General features: G+C 42.5%; 1 protein-coding gene across 3 annotated transcripts in view; it reads right to left on the bottom strand.

Annotated features, from left to right (window-relative positions):
• SLC17A5 (solute carrier family 17 member 5) overlaps positions 1-21388 on the bottom strand; it is a 58928-nt gene extending 37540 nt beyond the window's left edge. Inside the window, exons 1-5 of one of the 3 annotated variants that reach the window (XM_027092383.1) lie at positions 21140-21388; positions 8713-8909; positions 6275-6508; positions 2809-2896; positions 1304-1390 (exon numbers count right to left, since the gene is read on the bottom strand). In XM_027092383.1, coding sequence (XP_026948184.1) covers positions 1304-1390; positions 2809-2896; positions 6275-6508; positions 8713-8909; positions 21140-21281 — 748 coding nt within the window. In that variant the 5' untranslated portion in view covers positions 21282-21388. Of the gene's footprint in view, positions 1-1303; positions 1391-2808; positions 2897-6274; positions 6509-8712; positions 8910-9437; positions 12274-21139 lie in introns of those variants that run through there. The other 2 variants (XM_027092387.1, XM_027092396.1) reach the window with 2 other exon arrangements.
• Positions 21389-22052: the final 664 nt, after the last annotated feature.

Raw genomic sequence — 22052 nt, 5'->3', positions numbered from 1 at the left:
TCATAATTCTTTAATGGGATAACTGCTATTTGTATTATCTCCTATAAATTTTTAAGAGGAAAAACTTTTTTGAAAAATTGCAGTATAACTGACATATAACATTACATTAGTTTCAAGTGGACAACAAAATGATTTGATATTTATATACACTGCGAAATAATCACCACAATATGTCTGGCTACCATCTATCACCATACAAAATTACAAACATTTTTTTTTCCTGTGATGAGAACTTTTAGGATTTATTCTCTTGGCAACTTTCAAGTATGTACCACAGGGACTTCCCTGGCGGTGCCATGATTAAGAATCCGCCTGCCAATACAGGGGACACGGGTTTGATCCCTGGTCCGGGAAGATCCCACATGCCGTGGAGCAACTAAGCCCATGTGCCACAACTACTGAGCCTGCGCTCTAGAGCCCACGAGCCACAACTACTGAGCCCGCATGCCACAACTACTGAAACCTGTGTGCCTAGAGCCCGTGCTCCACAACAAGAGAAGCCACCGCAAGGAAAAGCCCATGCACCGCAACGAAGAGTAGCCCTCATTCGCCGCAACTAGAGAAAGCCCACTACAGCAACGAAGACCCAATGCAGCCAAAAAAAAAAAGAAAAAAGTATGTACCACAATATCACTGTGCTGTACATTACATCCCCATGACTTATTTATTTTGTAATGGGAAGTTTGCACCTGAAGAGAACAACTTTTAACCACATGACTCTGCCTATCAGGGCCTACCAGACAAACCTTTTAAAAAATAAAAGTTGACAATCTATTATTTCCACAGGTATCTGCTTTTGTTTATTGATGTTTTTTGTTTTGATTGCAGATATATTTCCTGCATAAATGTTTACATGGCAATCTAATTTATTAAATATGTGTATCGTCCTGCTATTGAGATTGGGAAATGAAAGGCCCTGGGACTAAACAAAGAAACAAAAAAGATTAAAACTACCAAGTGAGAGCATCCTACTTTGTTTGAGAAGAAATATTTTCAAAATATACATCTTTTATAATAAACAACACAGCAGTTTTTATAGTAAGTACAGCATTTATGTCCTGGATTCAACAGCAGTTTCTATTGAACAAATATTCCAAAATTAACATCAGGTCACAACTCAGCTGGATCATTTTAACCACATAAACTTGAAAAACAGGTTGTCAGTAAATGTTTCAGAGCTTTGTGGTCTAGGAGATGGGTACTTCAGTGAATTGGAATATACATATTTTAACCAATTATTAGATCACTATTACATTTTGGATCTATCACATTATAATTTGGTTACATTTTTGAATAAACTTACCAAAGAGGTAGAAGACGTAAGTCCAATTCATATAGAAGCAAACTATACCAGAAAGAGGAAGAGAAACTACTGTCCCAAGCTGTGCTCCTAGAATAACAACAAAGACTTTGTAAACTTTGGAGAAAAATGAACAAAGAGGGGACACAGTTTATCCTAAAGAAGACGGATAACAGACAATAGAGAAAAGAAAGAGTGATTCAAATCCTATAGGAGTTGAGTTAGTCACATGTAAATATAAACAACCCATTCTCTTAAGGGATCATTTACTAGAAAACCCACAATATGTAAAATGTATACATTAATATGTAGTTATATTAGTTACAATTATGTAGCTACTGATGAATTAGAAGGCATCAATCAATAGAAGACCTATTATAATATGAGCTAGTAAATGCCACATTACTAGTAAATGTGTTAGAAAGCCAAGTGTTTGGGGAAAGGCTCAAAGATGGTCTCTATACATAGCCTACTGCAGCACACCTGGAGAAAAAAGAACGAAGCTTTTGGTAATCTAATTTGCCCCAAATATATTACACACAATTGTTTCGGATAAATAAGTGATAAAATTCATTTTAACCACCAAACAGAAGACATCTTAGAAGGTACAGTGGGAGCTAAAATAAGCAGACATTGTTTCTGGTCTCAAATTTTAGTCTTATATAGGAAGTAAATATAAACAAATAATTATTACACGTTAGAAAGTGTTGAGTGTCACAGAGCAATATGGAAGTTCAAATGTAGGACAGATTACCTCTGACCTCTAGAGATCAGGAAAAGATGTAAGAAGCAGCAGTGGGACTTTGAAAAGATGGGCAAGATCTGGTCCCATAAGAAAAAAGATATAGAGGCAGGTGTAACAGGGTGAGCAAATGAATGGAAGTAGGAAAGCAGAAAGTGGGTTTGGGAACTTCAATTGGGTGAAGGCAAGGAATAGGAAGGCTAGAAAACCGGGTTGAATAGTTACTGAATATCTGCTCCATGCCAGGCACTATGTGTCAAAAAAATAAATAAAAAGTTTTCATTCAGTGTGTGAGCTGGAAAAGTTATAATTCACATATAAAGCTCATGCTATCTTACCTATAGACCAAATGATAGCAAATAAATGCATAGAAAACAAGGTGTCTGAAGGGAGGGGTTGAAAGTCATGACCAGCTTATCAGATGATCAAATCAAATCACAATTTAAGGACAAAAGTGTTCAATTTTCCAGCTTTTTTTTTTTTGGCTTTGTTTTGTTAAAGCATTCTCTATATCAACATCTGAAAAGGCAACATGTTTTGAAATAAATGATGGCAGACGGAGAAAATGACAGTAGTCAATGAAGCCACTTTGCTATATGCTGGTGAGCCAAAGAAGAACATTAAGAATAAAGTTATACCCCTGCAACTTAAGTTTTCCCCAAAGAAAGCACCTGACATTGCATGATTCTGCTTTGCGCCCTTCCCCCAAGGTTGATATACAGATAACACATTGTAGCGAAAACCTTCACAAGAACAGTTATCTCACCTGCATATGAAATGCTGAGAAGCTTGCTTCTTTCAAGAGGAGGAGCCCACGAAGACCACATGGCATGCATGGCGGGAAATGTGACACCCTGGGAAGGGAAAAAGATATTTCTGACGAAATGCAAGGTAGTTTTGTTCATGTTTTAAATTCAGTTGAGTATTTTGTTGCAAGAGAAGTTTCTGGATAAGACTCACGCTGGAATCAGGTTTCATGGAGTGAGATGTCTTTACAGTGCTGGGTGCAAATACCTCATAATGAAGTACTTTCAAAATCTGAACAAAGACTTGTGGACTCTGTCAACTGATTTGAGGACTGCAAGGCAAGGGTTACAAAAAATGTAAAAGAATGTACTGAATGAGGATATAAAGGCACCCTCCCACGGTGAATTTTACTCATTTATTATTATTATTTTTTATAAATTTATTTATTTATTTATTTTTGGCTGTGTTGGATCTTCATTGCTGTGCGAGGGCTTTCTCTAGTTGTGACAAGCAGGGGCTACTCTTTCGTCGTGGTGCACAGGCTTCTTATTGCGTGGCTTCTCTCGTTGCGGAGCTCGGACTCTAGGCGCGCGGGCTTCAGTAGTTGTGGCACGCAGGCCCAGTAGTTGTGGCTTGTGGGCTCTAGAGCACAGGCTGTAGAGCGCAGGCTCATTAGTTGTGGCACACGGGCTTAGCTGCTCCGCAGCATGTGGGATCTTCCCAGATGGGGGCTTGAACCCGTGTCCCCTGCATTGACAGGCGGATTCTTAATCACTGTGCCACCAGGGAAACCCTCATTTACTTTATTTATGGCCTGAATGCAATGGGAATGTTATCAATACGTAACTTTTAAAAATACTGAGCTAATACTGTGGGATACTAGAAGAAAATTCAGATTCACCTTACTCAACAGGAAAAATGGTCCTACCAAAAAATGGTACTACCAAAAAACACTCAATTAGAGTGTTTACCAGTATTTTTTTCTTTTCTGGTGATAATTAGCCTAGTAAATGCCAATTAGGGGAGGGGCAAGATAGGAGTGGGGGATTAAGAGGTGCAAACTACTATGTATAAAATAAATAAGCTATAATGATATATTATACAGCACAGGGAATATAACCAATGTTTTAAAATAACTATAAATGGAGTATAATACATAAAAATTTGGAATTGTTATACACCTGAAATTTATATAATATTGGACATCTACTATACCTCAATTTTAAAAAATACTAATTACTGGTAATGGAGAAGCAACAAGACAGTGAAGGCAGGGAGGCTCACAGAGGCTTGGGAGAGGAGGAGATGCTACAAGGGAACAGGAAGGAATAGATTCTGGTAGATTTGCAGCAGTCGATTCACAGCTCTCCTTGGCCATTCACTAGCTGTGTAGCCTCAGAAAGATCAGTTAACCTCTTAGAACTTCAGTTTATCTGTAAAACATATATTTTACTTAGATGAGGAGAAAAGGAACCAGTTAGTAGGGGAGTAATTTTATTTTGTAGTCAAGGAGGGTTTAGTTTTTTACTTAGATAAGGAGAAAAGGGACCTGTATATATTTTACTTAGATAAGGAGAAAAGGAACCTGTTAGTGGGGGGGTAATTTTATTTTGTAGTCAAGAAGGGTTTATTCAGTACACCCCTATTCGATAAGGACAAAATAAGAATGTCCAGATGAGTGACCAAAGCTTACATTTAAAAAGCACTTGGCAATTTCCAAAGTTTTCTAGCAGTTATTATCACATCTGAGCTGTGACTGAGGATGGGGCAGGTATTCAATATATTTGATTTATATTATATATTGTATTTGGATAATATTTATATGAAAACCTATGGTTCCACCGTTAGATACAGTGGAGTTATTATTCAAACTCTGATTTTACTACTCCAGTCAGTGTTTTTCCTACACAGCATGATACAAAATAACCTTTAAGCTGTACACTAAACCCAGAGGCCACTATCTTGCTTGGTTAAAGAAATGTTAAGAGAGAGCGAAATAAACCTATGCCTTGAGAAGTTCAAAGTTAGAAATGAAACGAGATCATTATTTAAAGGTGGAGGTACACATGACGAAATGCAAAAGAGAAGTGGAAAGGAAAAAAAATAAGAAATTAAATTTTTAAAATAATTAAAAAAATGATCGAAATCTTAGGAGGAGAGGAAAAAAAAGATAAAAATTAATAATAACAATTTTAAAAGCAGCAGAAAGGCCAGAAGAATCACAGGACTAAAAAAAAGATAGCCACATAAAACGATAAATTATTTGTCTCTAAGTTAGAGGACCAGAAGAAAGAACAAATGATAAAGAAGAAGTTCTATGAAAAACAACAAATTTAAAGGAAAACAAGGCAATTTGATAGTCTATTGGGTAAAATATGTTTTAGACCTGGGCAATCAACGATGGAGCAGAGGTAAACAGTGGCAAAAGTTCAAGAAGTAGGATGGTCTGTCCTCATGGTTTTAATAGTGGTTTCTTATCTCCTCAGTAGAAGGGAGTAGCGGAAGCTATGAAGTATTCCCCTAGAAAATGTTTTCTCTAGTCTTTGAGTAAAGCTTCTAATTTTGGAGTGCCCCACTCAAGACCTCACTGACCACAAGTGAAATCTACTCATGTTATTTCATAGTCAATCAGTTTCTAACTAAAAAATAAATCCCTATTATCTTCCAGTGTCATTTTTTCTGGTTCATATTCATATCAAAGAATGATATCTTTTTTTTTTTTTTTTTTTTTGCGGTACGCGGGCCTCTCACTGTTGTGGCCTCTCCCGTTGCGGAGCACAGGCTCCGGACATGCAGGCTCAGAGGCCATGGCTCACGGGCCCAGCCGCTCCACGGCATGTGGGATCTTCCCGGACCGGGGCACGAACCAGTGTCCCCTGCATAGGCAGGCGGACTCTCAACCACTGCGCCACCAGGGAAGCCCGTTAAACATAATTAATTACATGTGGGGTGCTTGGATTAGTACTTGGCTCGTAGGTAGTGATCAATAATTATCAGCTACTATTATGACCGTATTAACCTTGTCTTTTTGCCTAAATAAGAAACAAATTATTACTATCCGTTTTTCTTTTTTATAATTTTTGAAAATTTAAGAAATTTTATTAACTGTTGTTATACATGTAAAATGTGTTCAGCTCTAGCATTCAATGTCTTTCTATATGCCAATGAAATGAATCATTTTTCTATGGTAGAATGATATCTTTTTTTTTTTTTTTTGCGATACGTGGGCCTCTCACTGTTGTGTTGTGGCCTCTCCCGTCGCGGAGCACAGGCTCCGGACGCGCAGGCTCAGCAGCCATGGCTCACGGGCCCAGCCGCTCCGCGGCATGTGGGATCTTCCCGGACCGGGGCAAGAACCCATGTCCCCTGCATCGGCAGGCTGACTCTCAACCACTGCGCCACCAGGGAAGCCCAAGAATGATATCTTTAAGGAGACAAGAAAGTGATATAGGGTAAGAAGAATAACAAAAGAGAAAAAAAATTACCTCTCCTAGTCCTTCTAGGGCCCTGAGTGCAATGAGGGCTCCAACTCCGAAATCTGCAGCAAGGGGAGTGAACAGAGTGAAGACAGAGGTGCCAAGGACCCCAAATCCCAGCAGCAGTTTCCCCCCACTTCTGCTGGCAACATATCCTGCAGGAATCTGCGTGATGATGTAGCCATAAAAAAAAGACCCGAGAATCCATCCTTGAGTTTCTGCATCCCATCGGTACTTTTTACCCTGTAAGGAGTAGGAGGAAAAAGAACAGCCTTTTAAGACCTTGATGAAACGGCTCCTTTCTCTTACTGGCATGTGAGTACATATAAATGTAATTTTGAACCACTGTTTTTGTTTGTTTGTTTTTTTGGCCGTGAGGCTTGTGGGATCTTAGTTCCCCGACCAGGGGTTGAACCTGGGCCACAGCAGTGAAAGCGCCGAGTCCTACCCACTGGACTGCCAGGAAACTCCCCAGAACCACTGCTGTAGACTGAAGAACATGCAGACTTTCTACTGGGTAGGTGAGTCACCGTGATACAGACATGCAGATTCTAGAAGTGAATCGAAAAGCATTGAAAGTCATAATGTTCAGGAAGGCTTGCTATTTTATGAAACTAGACTATGGGATGAATTGTAGATATTTTGTAATGACCATGACAAAGAAGGCTCAAAAAAGGCACAGGTTTAATCCAGAAAGCTACGAACAGGATACTGCAGCAGCCCCGCTAGGCTTTGGAGCCCGGCCTGGGTTCAAGCCCAGCTCTGTTACTTACTGGATTTGTGATCTGGGAAGAGTAAATGAAAAAGGCCCAAAAAATAAGGCCTGACACACACTAAATATTCACTTAATGTTGGCTACTAGTATGCAAAAGTATAGATAATTAAGAGACCATTAATTAATAGACCATTTCAGACCAAGCACTTCAACAAGGACATAGAGCTATACAAAAGAGCAAGAATTTAAACCAAGCCAGAAACTTCACGTGAGTAGGAAATGTCTTTTAATTAGTAGCAGTACACAGTAAGGTGAAAATGAAGATCTGGTGACTGAGTATCTGACATCTTCAGCACACATAGCCCTGTAACCTACCCACATGTTAAGAACCATTCAGGATTTCTTTTTACTGTCGATGTAGGGCAAATAAGTAGGTGGATCATGAAAAGTACTTATCGAAAGTAAGACACAAAGCAAAGCCCTAATTATTCTTGTTTAGAGTACCAATCTGCAGCTTCTCTGTAGAATTCCAGGGCTTCATGAAGTGTCCAGCAATTACAGGTTGAGGTGGGGAAAGTGGGTGATGTGTACCCAAATACATATTCGGCAACATTATTGAAGTCCAATGTAAAGATTTTTGATAAGTCATTATTTTGTACATGTGCTTGTTTGGGCAGAAACCCTCTTCCCTGTTTGAGTGATCTTGTTTGTAAACGGCAGGAGAGACTCACCCACGTGGGATTTGGCTCCTTTGTGAGCACTGAAGATGGATGAAAATACACTTATAAAAAAGGACAGGGGCTTGCCTGGTGGCGCAGTAGTTGGGAGTCCGCCTGCCGATGTGGGGGACGCGGGTTTGTGCCCCGGTCCGGGAGGATCCCACATGCTGCGGAGCGGCTGGGCCCGTGAGCCATGGCCGCTGAGCCTGCGCATCCGGAGCCTGTGCTCCGCAACAGGAGAGGCCACAACAGTGAGAGGCCCACATTCCCAAAAAAAAAAGGACACCTGGGACTTCCCTGGCGGTCCAGTGGTTAAGACTGTGCGCTTCCACTGCCGGGGGCGCAGGTTCAATCCCTGGTCGGGGGACTAAAATCCCACATGTCGCACAGTGTGGCCACACACACAAAAAAAGGACACCAGCCTTTCCCGCCTGTATTGTCTCCCCACGTGAGACAAAAGAAAATGTTGAAAGTGTGTAAAACTCAATTCTGAACAAATGATGAACATGCACTTATCAATTCCAGTATAATATGAGGGAGGCGAAACGACATCAGCAGCTTAGGTGAGGCATGTATAGATTTTTTTTTTTTGAAACTGACCCATTCTTATTTTTCATCCTGTAGTTGAGATTATCTTAATCCTCCTGCAACAGGACCCTTTTAAGTAGTACAGCTATTAAATAATGGTCCCATGAAAACTATTTAGCAACATCTAAAACAACCTAATTTTCTAATACGCCAGACAGGTTTTTCCAAATTCTCTTCAAGGACGGTATGTTTACGGAGGAAACTGAAAAAACTGCTTTTCAAACAGATCAGGGCGCAGCAGCAGCAGCTACAGTTATAAGTTAACTGTCTAACCAGTTACTGGGAAAACACAAAAGAAAATGATTCAGAGTTTACATGAAGAAAGTGTCTGTGTTTCTGTAGGATGAATACATTCAATATTTTTCAATATTTTTACTCGGAAGTATTTTAGGATTAAGATCATTTGCTTGAAAAACAGCACTGACCGTTTGGTTGTGAAGAACTTTTATGGAAGTGGAATGCTCTGCACACTCGTTGGCAGTTCTATTATCTGCTGTAGTCGTGTTGGAATCTACCATATCCACTAACGCCACACTCAGATTCACCCGTAATGAATAGAGAACGAAGAAACCAAAAAAGGCCAAAAATGCTAGGTTGTAACGAGCAGAGCAGCACACTGGAGCTGAAATAAAGATTGGTGGAAAAACTTTCATTAAAAGAGTAACTTAGATGATACTGTCTAAATCACTAAAGAGGTCACTTCTTAGATGTACACAAATGAATAAACCATGAATGTTTTTCTGAGAATATTCTCAGATGAAGCATATCTAAAAACATGTACCAAAGAGAATTTGTTCCCAGTACCTGTAGTTTTGATAAAGATTTAACACATGAGAGCCTGAACTGTAAGACGGTTTCTTAAAACATGGAGGCAACAACTTTGCTCAGAAAAATCTGCATTCCGGAGTCAAAACCAAACCCCCAATCCCTGTCAGCTGGCAAGAGAAGAGAAAAGCAGGTAAGCGGGTTTAACGGCATCACTATTTCTGAAAAACATGTCTCAAACATGGCCAGTAAGTCCTCGAGCGTTCAGCGTGGCACGTACATTACTGACTACGGGTCAGTAGCCCTCTCATCATAAACGTTATCTCAGCACAAAAAAATTTACTGCCAAGGCCAGGGCAGGAAACCCCTCCTGATAATTTCTTACCTTGAAAAGTATCCTCAGGGGCTGGGTTTGAATCAGAAGCCATGATTAATACTTAAGGCTCTCCTAAACTAAATGCATTTAAGAGCCCAGAAGCAAATTTGCAGAATCTATGACAGTTGCAGCCCCTGTGACAGTTGCTCAGTTGGTCTTGCTTAAAGGGCCCACAGTAAAAAGCACAGTTAGTGAATGTACCACAATGATTTAAAAAAAAAAAAGGAAGGCAGAGTGGGTTGGAGGAACCAATGAAAGGACGATCATGTGACAGGAGGAGTCTGACCTAGTTTTTTACTCTATAGGCGTATGCACATATTTTCTCTTTTTTCTTCTTTTACTGAGTTGCAGAACTGGAGGGGGGATGAGAATGCAGGAAGCTGACTTAAGGGTGACTGACCCCGAGCGACAACGAGGAAGTGGCTAATCCAGGTTTTTACAACTTAAGTTTGGTCAACACTGAGTGTTTGATAAATATCTGTTGAAAGATATGAACATCTGTTTCATCTACTAATGACAAGTTAAAGTTAAGTACATATATATGAATATATGTGTGCTTTTATTTGGCAATGACTCATTAGCATTACACACACACACACACACACACACACACACACACACACACGTGCCTGTTTTTCCCTACTCAGGAATTCTGGTGTTTTCATTGACTTAACCTCACACAAGGATACATTTTTCAGAGTACAACGGTCTTGGTACAGATTCAGATCGAAGCTTTAATGAATACAGCACAACTGTATTTAGGTGTATGTTAATATACTGTGATCCAACTCACTTTTGTACAAGCACTCATACACTTAACAACTGCTATCACTTTTTCCTCTGTGCAAGACTGACATCTTTTAACAGACAACTTTTCATTTGGCATTCTTGCCTCCCTTTTCAGTACAGCTGGCGTTAGAACAATAGCACCACTGCCACAGTTCGATCCAGACCTGTGAAAACTATATTTCTAAAGCTTCATTCACGCTGCCTCTGTTACCTGAATCTAGACACACTGGCTCTCTGCCCCAGGCAAAAAGGCAGCTGTCTAGTTAAGGCCAGTTGCAGAATGCAAGGCATGTTTTATAGGAGAGCACATTTTCTCTATCATTGCTCTGTGTTGGACGAGAATATACAGAGAAGTCTGGATGGGGGCGGGGCTCATAATCTTTCCAAATTTGGGCAATTAAAATGTCTTACTCTGGGTAATTTGGAGCAGGAAATATCCAGATTAATGTACTGTCTGCTTTGCCAAGGTACTATATACAAAGTTCATTATTCGCTTCAGCAGAGGAGTGACAAGATGTGATTTACGGTTTAAAGAGCTTCTCTGGTTGCTGTGTGGAGATGACAAAGGGGCAGAAGTGTGAACGGTGGTGAGGGATGTAGACTCAGGGAGATCACTCAAGGGATTATTGGAAGTTTCCAGGAAAGAGGTGATGGTGGCTTAAAGTAGAGTAAAGCCCAGACAATGGAGAGAAATGCGTGGATTTGAGATAACTTTAAAGGCAGAACTCACAGGCCTTGCCAACACACTGGACACGGGGGTTAGTGAAAGGGAGGGACACAGCTACCAGCGATGCTCTTACTCTGAACAACTTTATTTTTTGCTACTCTGACTTGTAATGTTATCACTCCATTCTATCCTTATTTGAGTTGCCTTATTTTAACCGTATGTTATCAGTTTCTCCCCACACGATAACTGATTAGGAGTATGATATACCTTACCGTGTGAATATCATGTAGGGGTAGAAGCTTGGGAAGTGGAGGAAAGGTGAGTAAAATGATTTCAAATTCCTAGTGATACTACTTGGAAATCTGACCTAGAAGTTATGGACCCGGCAACGTTAACTTTTGGGGGCACAGAGTCAATAATCAGAAAAGAAAAAGCCAACACAGGAGTCACGAAGTATATGACTATGAGATTTTAAGAACATTACAAATAAGGGGTTACTAGTTTTAAAAAATGATTGTCGATTACAAATCAGTCAGAAAGATTTTGTTTCAAGAAAGTATGGTGACAGCGCAAAATGTGCCTGTGAATTTGGCCAGTGTTTGAAATTGGTCCAAGAAAAGCGTGCTTGCGTGACGAGGGGACAGAACATTCATCCGGCGCCCGCCACACTGAAATCAAGTTCAGAACAAAACCATGCTTGCGTAACCAACGGAGCACCCATCAAAACAAACATCAGCTTCTAAAACATGGTTTAAACTTAGGAATGTGGCGTGGGCGTAGCTGAAAGAACAGAGGCTGATTTAGATTGAAGCCGACCGGGTGACGGAGCTCAGCTCTGATTTTCACTGGCTGTATGTCTTTGGGGAAGTTAGTTAATAGTTTTCATTATCAGGTTTCTCAGCTCCCAAATGAGGTGACCGCCACCCACCTCACTGGGTTGTGTGTGCATTAGATGAAATACTGAAGGGCAGTCAGTAAAAGTGAGCTTCTTTCCCATTTATCCTGGAAAAAGTTATACCACCGAGATAAACGGCTACGATACACGTATGTGTGTAACACGGGACAAAAGAGTGACATAAGTGTGCTGTGTGTGGGGTAGGGGGTGGTCAAGGAAGGCTTCTGGGAGAAAGAACACTTGCACTGAACCTTCATCAATAAGCAGGTTCGAGGAAGGAGAGCGGGGCAAGCAGAGGCAGCAGCAGGTACAGAAGTATGGAAAGCAAGCCAGAAGGCGCGGGAAACAGCAAATGATCTTATGGGGCTGAACTATGGTGCTCCATAACTCAGAGTGGGACACTGGGCACTGAATTTAATAACAAGAACAACAGGGAATAGGGGCAGGACAGGTATAAAGACGTAGAGGATGGACTTGAGGACACGGGGAGGGGGAAGGGTAAGCTGGGACGAAGTGAGAGAGTGGCATGGACATATAGTCACTACCACATGTAAAATAGATAGCTGGTGGGAAGCAGCCGCATAGCACAGGGAGATCAGCTCGGTGCTTTGTGACCACCTAGAGGGGTGGGATAGGGAGGGTGGGAGGGAGGGAGACGCAAGAGGAAAGAGATATAGAGACATCTGTATATGTATAACTGATTTGCTTTGTTATGAAGCAGAAACTAACACATCATTGTAAAGCAATTATACTCCAATAAAGATGTTAAAAAAACCCCCAATAGGTAATAGTTATTGAGCCCGATGTGCTCGATATCAGCCTAAGTGTTCTGCCTATATTAGGGTTATAAAGATTAGTTGAGGTGGGGTACATGTAAAATACTTAGAACAGTGCTTAGCACATAATACGCCTTCAAATAACTGTGAATTGTTGTTATTATTATTGCTCTTCCTGGACATTAGGAATTGAGGTAATTTGTTACAGATCAACTTCTTTTTTCAACTTCTGAAGTTAAGAAGCTGTTGAAGCGGGTGTTAAGTTCCCAGTGAAACATGCAGAATTGCTGAGCGAGTGGACACCCACCCAGAACTGGTGGGCGCAACCTGCCCTCGCGTGTGACCTTGAAGCACGACTTGCCTGTACGCAGAGGCAAGCACCAGGTAAGCAGATAGCTGGCACTGAGATGGTGTGGTGACAAAGCAGGGAATTTAGAGTGCTGACAAGAAAATAAAGTGTTGGACTGTGATTCTGACCCAAGAAGCAAGTGAAATGGAGAGGGATAATGGTTTAGGAAAAGGCACACTGGAATATAAAATCTCAGGGAGGGCAGGAGCTTCTGTTCTGTTTTGTTCACTGCTGTACACCTTCAATGCCTAGAGCAGTGCCTGGGAGAGTTGGCATACGAATATTTAGGGGGCTTAAAAGCAGAGAGGTGTTTCCTGATGGAACGTCACAATTCTACCTATGAAGTTCTCTTGACGACAGATGAAACAGACAGATCTTCTCTCTACTTTTGTATATGTGTGAACTCTTCCATAAAAAGATGAGGGGTCGGGCAGCTTCCCCGGTGGTGCAGTGGTTAGGAGTCCGCCTGTCAATGCAGGGGGCACGGGTTCGAGCCCTGGTCCGGGAGGATCCCACATGCCGCGGAGCAACTAAGCCCATGCGCCACAACTGCTGAGCCTGTGTGCGCGCCTGGAGCCGGTGCTCCGCAACAAGAGAGGCCACCGCAGTGAGAAGCCTGCACACCACAGCGAGGAGTGGCCCCCACTTGCTGCAACTAGAGAAAGCCCATGCAGCAACGAAGACCCAACGCAGCCATAAAATAAATAAATAAATTTATTAAAAAAAAAAAAAGATGAGGAGTCAGTGGGTGGAAGGTCCAGATGAAATGAGAGTGGTCAAAGTGGAGCAGTTACACAGGCAGGTAGGAAGGAATTCTGGTTGTCGTTAAAGCAGTCATGGGAGATGACAGGGCCCAAGGGGTGACTGAGGAGGGAAGGAAGTCATCAGACACGTAGGAGTCTGAGAAGTTGAGGGGACGTGGTGCTGGATGAGGCGTCACTCAAGATCATGGTGGGAATTAGAGTGTGGAAGATGGAGGTGTGTGAGGTGGTAAAGCCTATGATGACTGAAGCAAAGTGCTGGGAAGTGGGCAGAGGAGAAAACCACGTAGGGGAAAGGAGCCTAGCCTAATGGCATTGCGAGTGGAGGGTGATTGTCTGGAAGCATCAATGTGGAGTAAGGAAGAGTTGATCCCACCAACTACTACAGGATAACAGAAAATCACCCGGTGAGACAGCAGGGAGGAGTGGTGTGCCCAGAAGGCCAGGTTTCTGCTGCAGCAAGGAGGTGCCTGAGGTGAGCGAAGGCTGCTGAAAAGCTGAGGACGTCCAGCCTTTCTTCATTGTGGGAGGGTCTGGCAGTGGGGAGAAGCAGGCCTGGCTGAGGGGCAAGGAAGTATTGAGCAGTGAGGGGCTGAGACTGAGGCAGAAATCCACGGTCGGGGGCACTGACCTATGCAAAGACGATGACTTTCTCTAGAGGAGGGGGCCTGGACTGGTGAGCCCCCCGACCAGGGGACTGCATTAAAAAAGATTTCCTGGGGCTTCCCTGGTGGCGCAGTGGTTGGGGGTCCGCCAGGGGACGCGGGTTTGTGCCCCGGTCCGGGAGGATCCCACGTGCCGCGGGGCGGCTGGGCCCGTGAGCCGTGGCCGCTGAGCCTGCGCGTCCGGAGCCTGCGGGTCTGGAGTCTGTGCTCCGCAACGGAGGAGGCCACGGCAGTGAGAGGCCCGCGTACCGCAAAAAAAAAAAAAAAAAAAAAAGATTTCCTATCTAAAAGGATAAAACAAGTTTGGCTTTTAAACAGGGTAACATTTAACTGGTCTTAGCCTGCCTTATGGGTAGTTCATTCCTGATAAATCCTTATGTATTCTTAGCTCCCAAATTAATAGCCATTTACAAGAAAACACCAAATTCCATTAAAATGGACTCAGCTACTTTAATATTAACATTGATTATCACATGACCCAAGGCCATTTCCCTTCCTTCTGTAACATGGTTGCTGTCTACCAGCGCTCCATACCTTATATTTAAGACTATATTTACACACAAATTACGTGTGTGAAACACAACGCTTATGTAACTGAACCTTGAATGTAACCATCTGCCTCCCACACCAAAAGAATAGCAGAGGTAAAAAACAAAACAAAAAATGAAATAAAGCAGAGGATGTGCCATTATAAGCTAGAAAATCACAAGTTGCAACAGTGTGACATGAAGAATGGGGCCCTTATTCCCCAGTGCCAGCTTCTCTGAGGAATGCAAAATCCAGTCTTCACTGATGATGATAATAATGATAATAATTAACACTGACTATATGCCAAACTCTATTCCAAGCACTTTCTATTAGCTTATTTAATCCCCACAATAACCCTATAAATTAGGTGTATCGTTTTCCCTGATTTACAGGCACAGAGAGGTTAGGTTAGGCAGCAGAACTACGATTGGCCATTAGGCACCCTGCCTCCAGACCCATGTTCTGCCTTTAAACACAAAGAAATGTCTTAGGAGACCTAAAACTGATTTTTCATAACGTGAATGAGCACATTTTGGTGCAACAGTATGTTGAAAATCCATTTAATCAAATACAAGACACATCTCATTCATACAAAAGTAAACCTTCAACTGGTGGAAAGTGTGAGGAATGGAATTTTTATGTGTGTGCCTAATTCCCTCCTCCCTCCTACCTAAATTAGGCAGAAGAATCTATACACTTCCTGTGGTTTACCAGTATTGAGCCGCCCTTCCCCCATCACTTTGTTGTTTTGTTTTTAATTTTTATTGGAGTATAGTTGATTAATAATGTTATTTTCAGGTGTACAGCAATGTGAATCTGTTATATACATATATCCATTCTTTTTACGATTCTTTTCCCATATAGGCCATTACAGAGCACTAAGCAGAGTTCCCTGTGCTATACAGTAGGTCCTTATTGGTTATCTATTTTATATATAGTAGTGTGTATATGTCAATCTCAATCTTCCAATTTATCCCTCTCCCCCTTACCCCTTGTAACCATAAGTTTGTTTTCTACATCTGTGACTCTATTTCTGTTTTGTAGATAAGTTCATTTGTACCCCGCCTTTTTTTAAGATTCCACATATGAGCAATATCATATCATATTTGTCTTTCTCTGACTTACTTCACTCAGTATGACAATCTCTAGGCTGAAGGAATCAGGCTCCCTGACTTCAGACTATACTACAAAGCTACAGTAATCAAGACAGTATGGTACTGGCACAAAAACAGAAATATAGATCAATGGAACAGGATAGAAAGTCCAGAGATAAACCCACACACCTATGGTCACCTAATCTATGACAAAGGAAGGAAGAATATATAATGGAGAAAAGGCAGTCTCTTCAATAAGTGGTGCTGGGAAAACTGAACAGCTACAGGTAAAAGAATGAAATTAGAACACTCCTTCACACCATACACAAAAATAAACTCAAAATGGATTAAAGGGCTTCCCTGGTGGTGCAGTGGTTGAGAGTCCGCCTGCCGATGCAGGGGACACAGGTTCGTGCCCTAGTCCGGGAAGATCCCACAAGCCACGGAGTGGCTGGGCCCGTGAGCCATGGCCACTGAGCCTGTGCGTCCAGAGCCTGTGCTCCGCAACGGGAGAGGCCACAACAGTGAGAGGCCCACATACCGAAAAAAAAAAAAAGGATTAAAGACCTAGATGTAAGGCTGGACACAATAAAACTCTTAGAGGAAAACATGGGCAGAACACTCTTTGACATAAATAGCAGCAATATCTTTTTTGATCCACCTCCTAGAGTAATGAAAATAAAAACAAAGAAAACAAAGGGGACCTAATGAAACTTAAAAGATTTTGCACAGCAAAGGAATCCATAAACAAAATGAAAAGACAGCCCTCAAAATGGGAGAAAATATTTGCAAACGAAGCAACCAACAAGGAATTAATCTCCAAAATATACAAATAGCTTATGCAGCTCAATATCAAAAAAATAAACAACCCAATCAAAAAATGGGCAGATCTAAATAGATATTTCTCCAAAGAAGACATACAGATGGCCAAAAAGCACATGAAAACATGCTCAACATCATTAATTATTAGAGAAATGCAAATCAAAACTAAATGAGGTATCACCTCACACCAGTCAGACTAGCCATCATCAAAAAGTCTACAAACAATGAATGCTGGAGAGGGTGTGGAGAAAAGGGAACCCTCCTACACTGTTGGTAGGTAGGAATGTAAACTGGTACAGCCACTATGGAGAACTGTATGGAGGTTCCTTAAAAAACTAAAAATAGAGCTATCATATGATCCAGCAATCCCACTCCTGGGCATATATTTGGGGAAAACCATAATTAGAAAAGACATATGCACCCAGTGTTCATTGTAGCCCTATTTACAATAGGCAGGACATAGAAGCAACCTAAATGTCCATCAATAGATGAATTGATAAAGAAGATGTGGTACATATATACAATGGAATATTACTCAGCCATAAAAAAGAATGAAATAATGTCATTTGCAGCAACATGGATGTGCCCCATCACTTTGGTGTGCATCTCTGAAATCTACCTGACTACGTAAAAGCAAATGCTTGAAAAGCAAGCCAGTCAGTTTACTGACAGGTTACTGAGAATTCTGTTGTGTTCTGTCAACCTGAGACATATTCTTTTTTAAATAAATTTATTTATTTTTGGCTGCGTTGGGTCTTTGTTGCTGTGCACAGGCTTTCTCGAGTTGCGGCGACCGGGGGCTACTCTTCATTGCAGTGCACAGGCTTCTCATTGTGGTGGCTTGTCTTTGTTGCGGAGCATGGGCTCTAGGCACGCGGGCTGCAGTAGTTGTAGCACACGGGCTCAGTAGCTGTGGCTCACAGGCTCTAGAGCACAGGCTCAGTAGTTGTGGCACACGGCCTTAGTTGCTCCACGGCATGTGAGATCTTCCCGGACCAGGGCTTGAACCCCTGTCCCCTGCATTTGTCTTAACACTACAGAAACATACTTTAATTTTAGCTCTCTCAATAAAGCAGTACTATGCACAACACAAAACCACGTCCTCTTATTCATGACGGAGCAGGGAACTTTCAAATTTGTGAAGGATTCAACAAAAATGATTAAGCATTTTGCAAACAGGAATTTCTGCAACATAACACAAATGTGGCAGTGTTGTGACGAGGAGGAAGGATGGGACTAAAAACTGGAAGAACTCTGTTTAGTCCTTAATATGGCTATAGCAATAGTGGGAACTTAACCTCTCTGGCCCTCAGCTGTTTACATATAAAATGATGCCCACCTGATAGGACTTAGTCTCTAAGGTCTTTTAACCGCTGTAAAATTTTACGACGAACATTTTATCAGCTTTTCTCTTCTGAAAAATAAAACTATACACATAGGCATAGATAAGGTACAGCTAATTTCTGGTTTGTTCCAGAAACAAACATAAAAGATAAGTAAAACATATGCAAACATATAGAAAGAGAGGTTTTAAGGTCTGCTGAAGGTCTTCAGGCACCAAAAGTGAAAAAAAACTAATTCTGGATGGAAAGTTGTTTTTTGTTTTTTTTAAACACCTACACTTTCTGGAATGTGCAAAGTAAACATATAGAACATAACTTAAACAAAAAATATAACTAATGGGCATCGTGTTTCTCCTATTAGCTGTACATGGTAGATAGTATGACTAAAGCTAGGACAAAGGGCACTACTGCGGGAAAATGAGGTAATACCTGGTGCCTCTTATAAAGTGGTTACATCCATCTTTGTCTTTTCCATCCCTTCTCCTGGTGCCCCTCTCCTGTCCTGCTCGCAGCACCCCAGACACAGAGCTTAATTTAAAATATTGTTGACGGGCTTCCCTGGTGGCGCAGTGGTTGAGAGTCCATCTGCCGATGCAGGGGACGCGGGTTCGTGCCCTGGTCCGGGAAGATCCCACATGCCGCGGAGCGGCGGGGCCCGTGAACCATGGCCACTGAGCCTGCGCGTCCGGAGCCTGTGCTCCGCGACGGGAGAGGCCATAACAGTGAGAGGCCCACGTACCACAAATAAATAAATAAATAAATAAATAAATAAAAAAAAATAAAAATATTGTTGACTAATGCAATACTCTATAACGGTAGGCGCCTATTCTCTAAAACCCTTATCATATTTTAAATAGCAAAACAAAATGTGTTGCTGCTATTCTTACTCCACTTTTGCTCTCCAGTGGTATGTAAAGAGTAAAAATAAGAAGGAAAATGGTTATAATGAAGACAGCCGCCTCAAGGCATGAGGAACAGGGCTAAGATCTATACACTCAACCCATGAATCAAGCAGGGATTGTTCTTAAAAGGAATGAGTTAATTTTTTTCTTTTTCAATCTACTTTATTGAGGTATATTTTACATACAATAAAATGCTCCCATTTCAAGTGTACAGTTTGGTGAATTTTGACAAATGTATACATCTGTGAATCCCAGTCAAGCTGCAGAACTTTCCCATCTGCAACTTGTACCCTAAAAAGTACCCTAGTGCCTCTGCAGGCAATTCCTTCCTGCCTGTAGCTTCCAGGCAACCACTGATCGGCTTCCTGTTATTACAGATTAGTTCTGCTTGTTTAGAACGTCATACTGATGGAGTCATACATTAATATGGTGGTTTCTTTTGTGTCTGAGATTTACCCACGTTGTTATGTGTATCAGGAATTTCTTTTTATAATACCACTGAGTATGCATGAATATACCACAATTTGTTTATCCATTCACCTGCTGATGAACTGATGGATATGTTGTTTCCAGTTTTTTACTATTATGAATTAAAGCTGTTATAAACATTGTTTGGTATTATGGTAATGTATGTTTAACTTTAAAATAGATTGCCAGTTTTCCAAAGTAGTTGTACCATTTTACACTCTTACAAGCAAAATATGAGAGTTCTAGTTATTCTGTATGTTGGCCAATATTTGGTATCTTCAGCCATTTTAACTTTAGCCATTCTAGTAAGTGTGTAACGGCTCATTGCGGTTTTAATCTGCATTTTCCTTACAACCACTGATGTTTAACATTTGAGCTAAAATTTGATTATATTTATATATATGTTTCCCAATTGCAACAGAATATAGTAGTCTCTAGGGAATATCTTTATTATTTCTGTATTTCCAAACTAGATTATTTGGCAGAAGAGGATTATAGAAATCTAACTCATATGCTATAGAAAAAGATCAGTTTATGGAACTAAGTCTGACTTCCAGGTAAAACGGCATTATGGTACAGTGTTTACATTGAGCATCCACAAAAATAAGCTCCCAGTTGCCAGATAGAGCTATAATGTTACCACCTCTACTGCCACCATCTGGTAATGATAAAAACAAATTTAGAAGATACCACAGGATTGTACTGTTCTTGGTCAGGAAAAGTCAAATTTCGAATTCAACTCTGTTTCTCATGCACACATCTTTGAAACTATAGAATGCATGCAAACTGATTTATTCTTTAGTTTTAATTTCTTTTAAAGAAGTATAGCAAAATATTTTAATTTCCCCAAATTCAGGGAAGATGCATTGTGAAGTAACTCTTTTTCCATTTGTTGCAAGACTTTGTGCAAATTACCTTAGTGCTCTATCAATAACCTATCTTGAGGATAACCTGTTTCCTAACTTAAGTCGTAGAGTGCTGAGACTTAATCGTAGACAGCTATACGGGGGGAAAAATGTATGCAGTACTTTTAATCTCTTATCGCACAATTTCAAGATATTCGCTGGGTTATCCAATAATTTTCCTCCGCATACTCACAAATGTTAACCTCAGTCCTTTTTTGTGTCTCCTCTTCATGCCCAGGGAGCTAGCTACCAGATCACGTGCTGGAGGGCGAAGAGCTGTGGCAACCTGGCAGTGACACGGAGGAAGAGCCCGCGGCTCCGTCCCGCCCTCTATCCTTCAATTGCAGATTTCTCCCCAGTTCGCTCTTCTACGGGGTCCTCCCCTCCGCCCTCTGCCCATTGATTTCAAGATTCTCCCCAAGTTCGTTCTTCCACAGGGACCCCGGCTCAAAACTACCGAAAATCGCCGGGAGCCCAGCGCCGCCAGCGCCCAGCAGCTCCCCGCCCGGGCCCGCCTGCTGCACCTGCCGAGGCCCCCGGGGCTGCACCTGCCGAGGTCCCCGGGGCTGCGCCTGCAGAGGTCCCGCCCGAGCCTCCGCCCGACCCGGCCCGGCCTCACGGTCCAGCCCGCCTCCTGGGCCCCAGAGCTGCTTCTGGGCACCCGAGAAGGCGGGGGCTGAGTGGGGTCCTGGATGGGCCCCGCGTTCTCAGTCCCCTCGCGCTTAAGCAGCTCTGGACACCCTCTACCTTGGGACCGCCTCCCGCCCGAAGACCCTGATTCTCTCAGCTGCTCACCGGTTTCCGCCCGCGGGGCGCGCTGCAAGAGCGGTGTGCGGTCCTCGCCCTCCTCGCCGTCGCTCGGGGCAAGGTCCGGAACCGGGGACTTCATGACGCCTCCAAGGAGCGGCGGCACCGACCACCCAGCGGAAAAGAAAACTCAGACTGAACAGCCGAAGACGCCCCTGGCCGCGGTGGCCAGGCCGAGCTGGGCCGCTGGCACCGCCCCCGGCCTGGCACCGCCCCTCGGCCGCGTCTTGCCTCGGGCCCCGCCCAGGGGCAGTTACGCAGACTCCGCCCCTGTCGCCATCTTGGGTTCCGGCAACTCGGCAACCTGTAGTGAGGGGGACGGCGGGTTTCGGGCGTCTGGGCTTGCTGAGGCGCAGTTGGCGCCTAGGTAGCTGGCCCGCTGGGTCGCTGGTGTTCTAAGGAACAGCGTTCCCCTCCCTGGCGCTCCCTTTACAAGTTGCTCAGGGAGCAGGGGTGACTGGGAACCTTGAGGCGGGCGGCAGGGGCTTAAATCGTGCATAATTGAGGGGAGGGCTTGGACCGAACTTGGAGTGGATGTTTTGTATTTGACGTTCAGTTATAGTAGTAAATTGCCGTGAATATTAGCAACCCTGGTACTATCTGACCGTGACAGCATATTGTCTCTAGGATACCCTTTGAGGCGGAAAACCAGGCAATAGAAACGTATTGTTGAGTCCTATGTAATTGCCTACTTCGTAGGTCAAAATAACCCAGTATCAGCAGTTTCATATGGTTCACCCTGTAGAATCATGTGACGTATGTCTCCACAGGTCTAAATCGAACAGGTTCTCCTGGCATTTGCTGACTCTAAGGTAGAAGCGCTAGGAAAATGCACTAGCCTGCCTTGCGGGGA

This window comes from Aethalodelphis obliquidens, unplaced genomic scaffold (genome assembly GCF_003676395.1).
Source record: "Aethalodelphis obliquidens isolate GAN/ISIS:26980383/991018 unplaced genomic scaffold, ASM367639v1 scaffold3, whole genome shotgun sequence".
In the NCBI taxonomy this organism is placed as follows: Eukaryota; Metazoa; Chordata; class Mammalia; order Artiodactyla; family Delphinidae; genus Aethalodelphis; species Aethalodelphis obliquidens.
The sequence above is the reverse complement of the archived record's forward strand: the minus strand, read 5'-3'. Positions and strand labels throughout refer to the sequence as shown.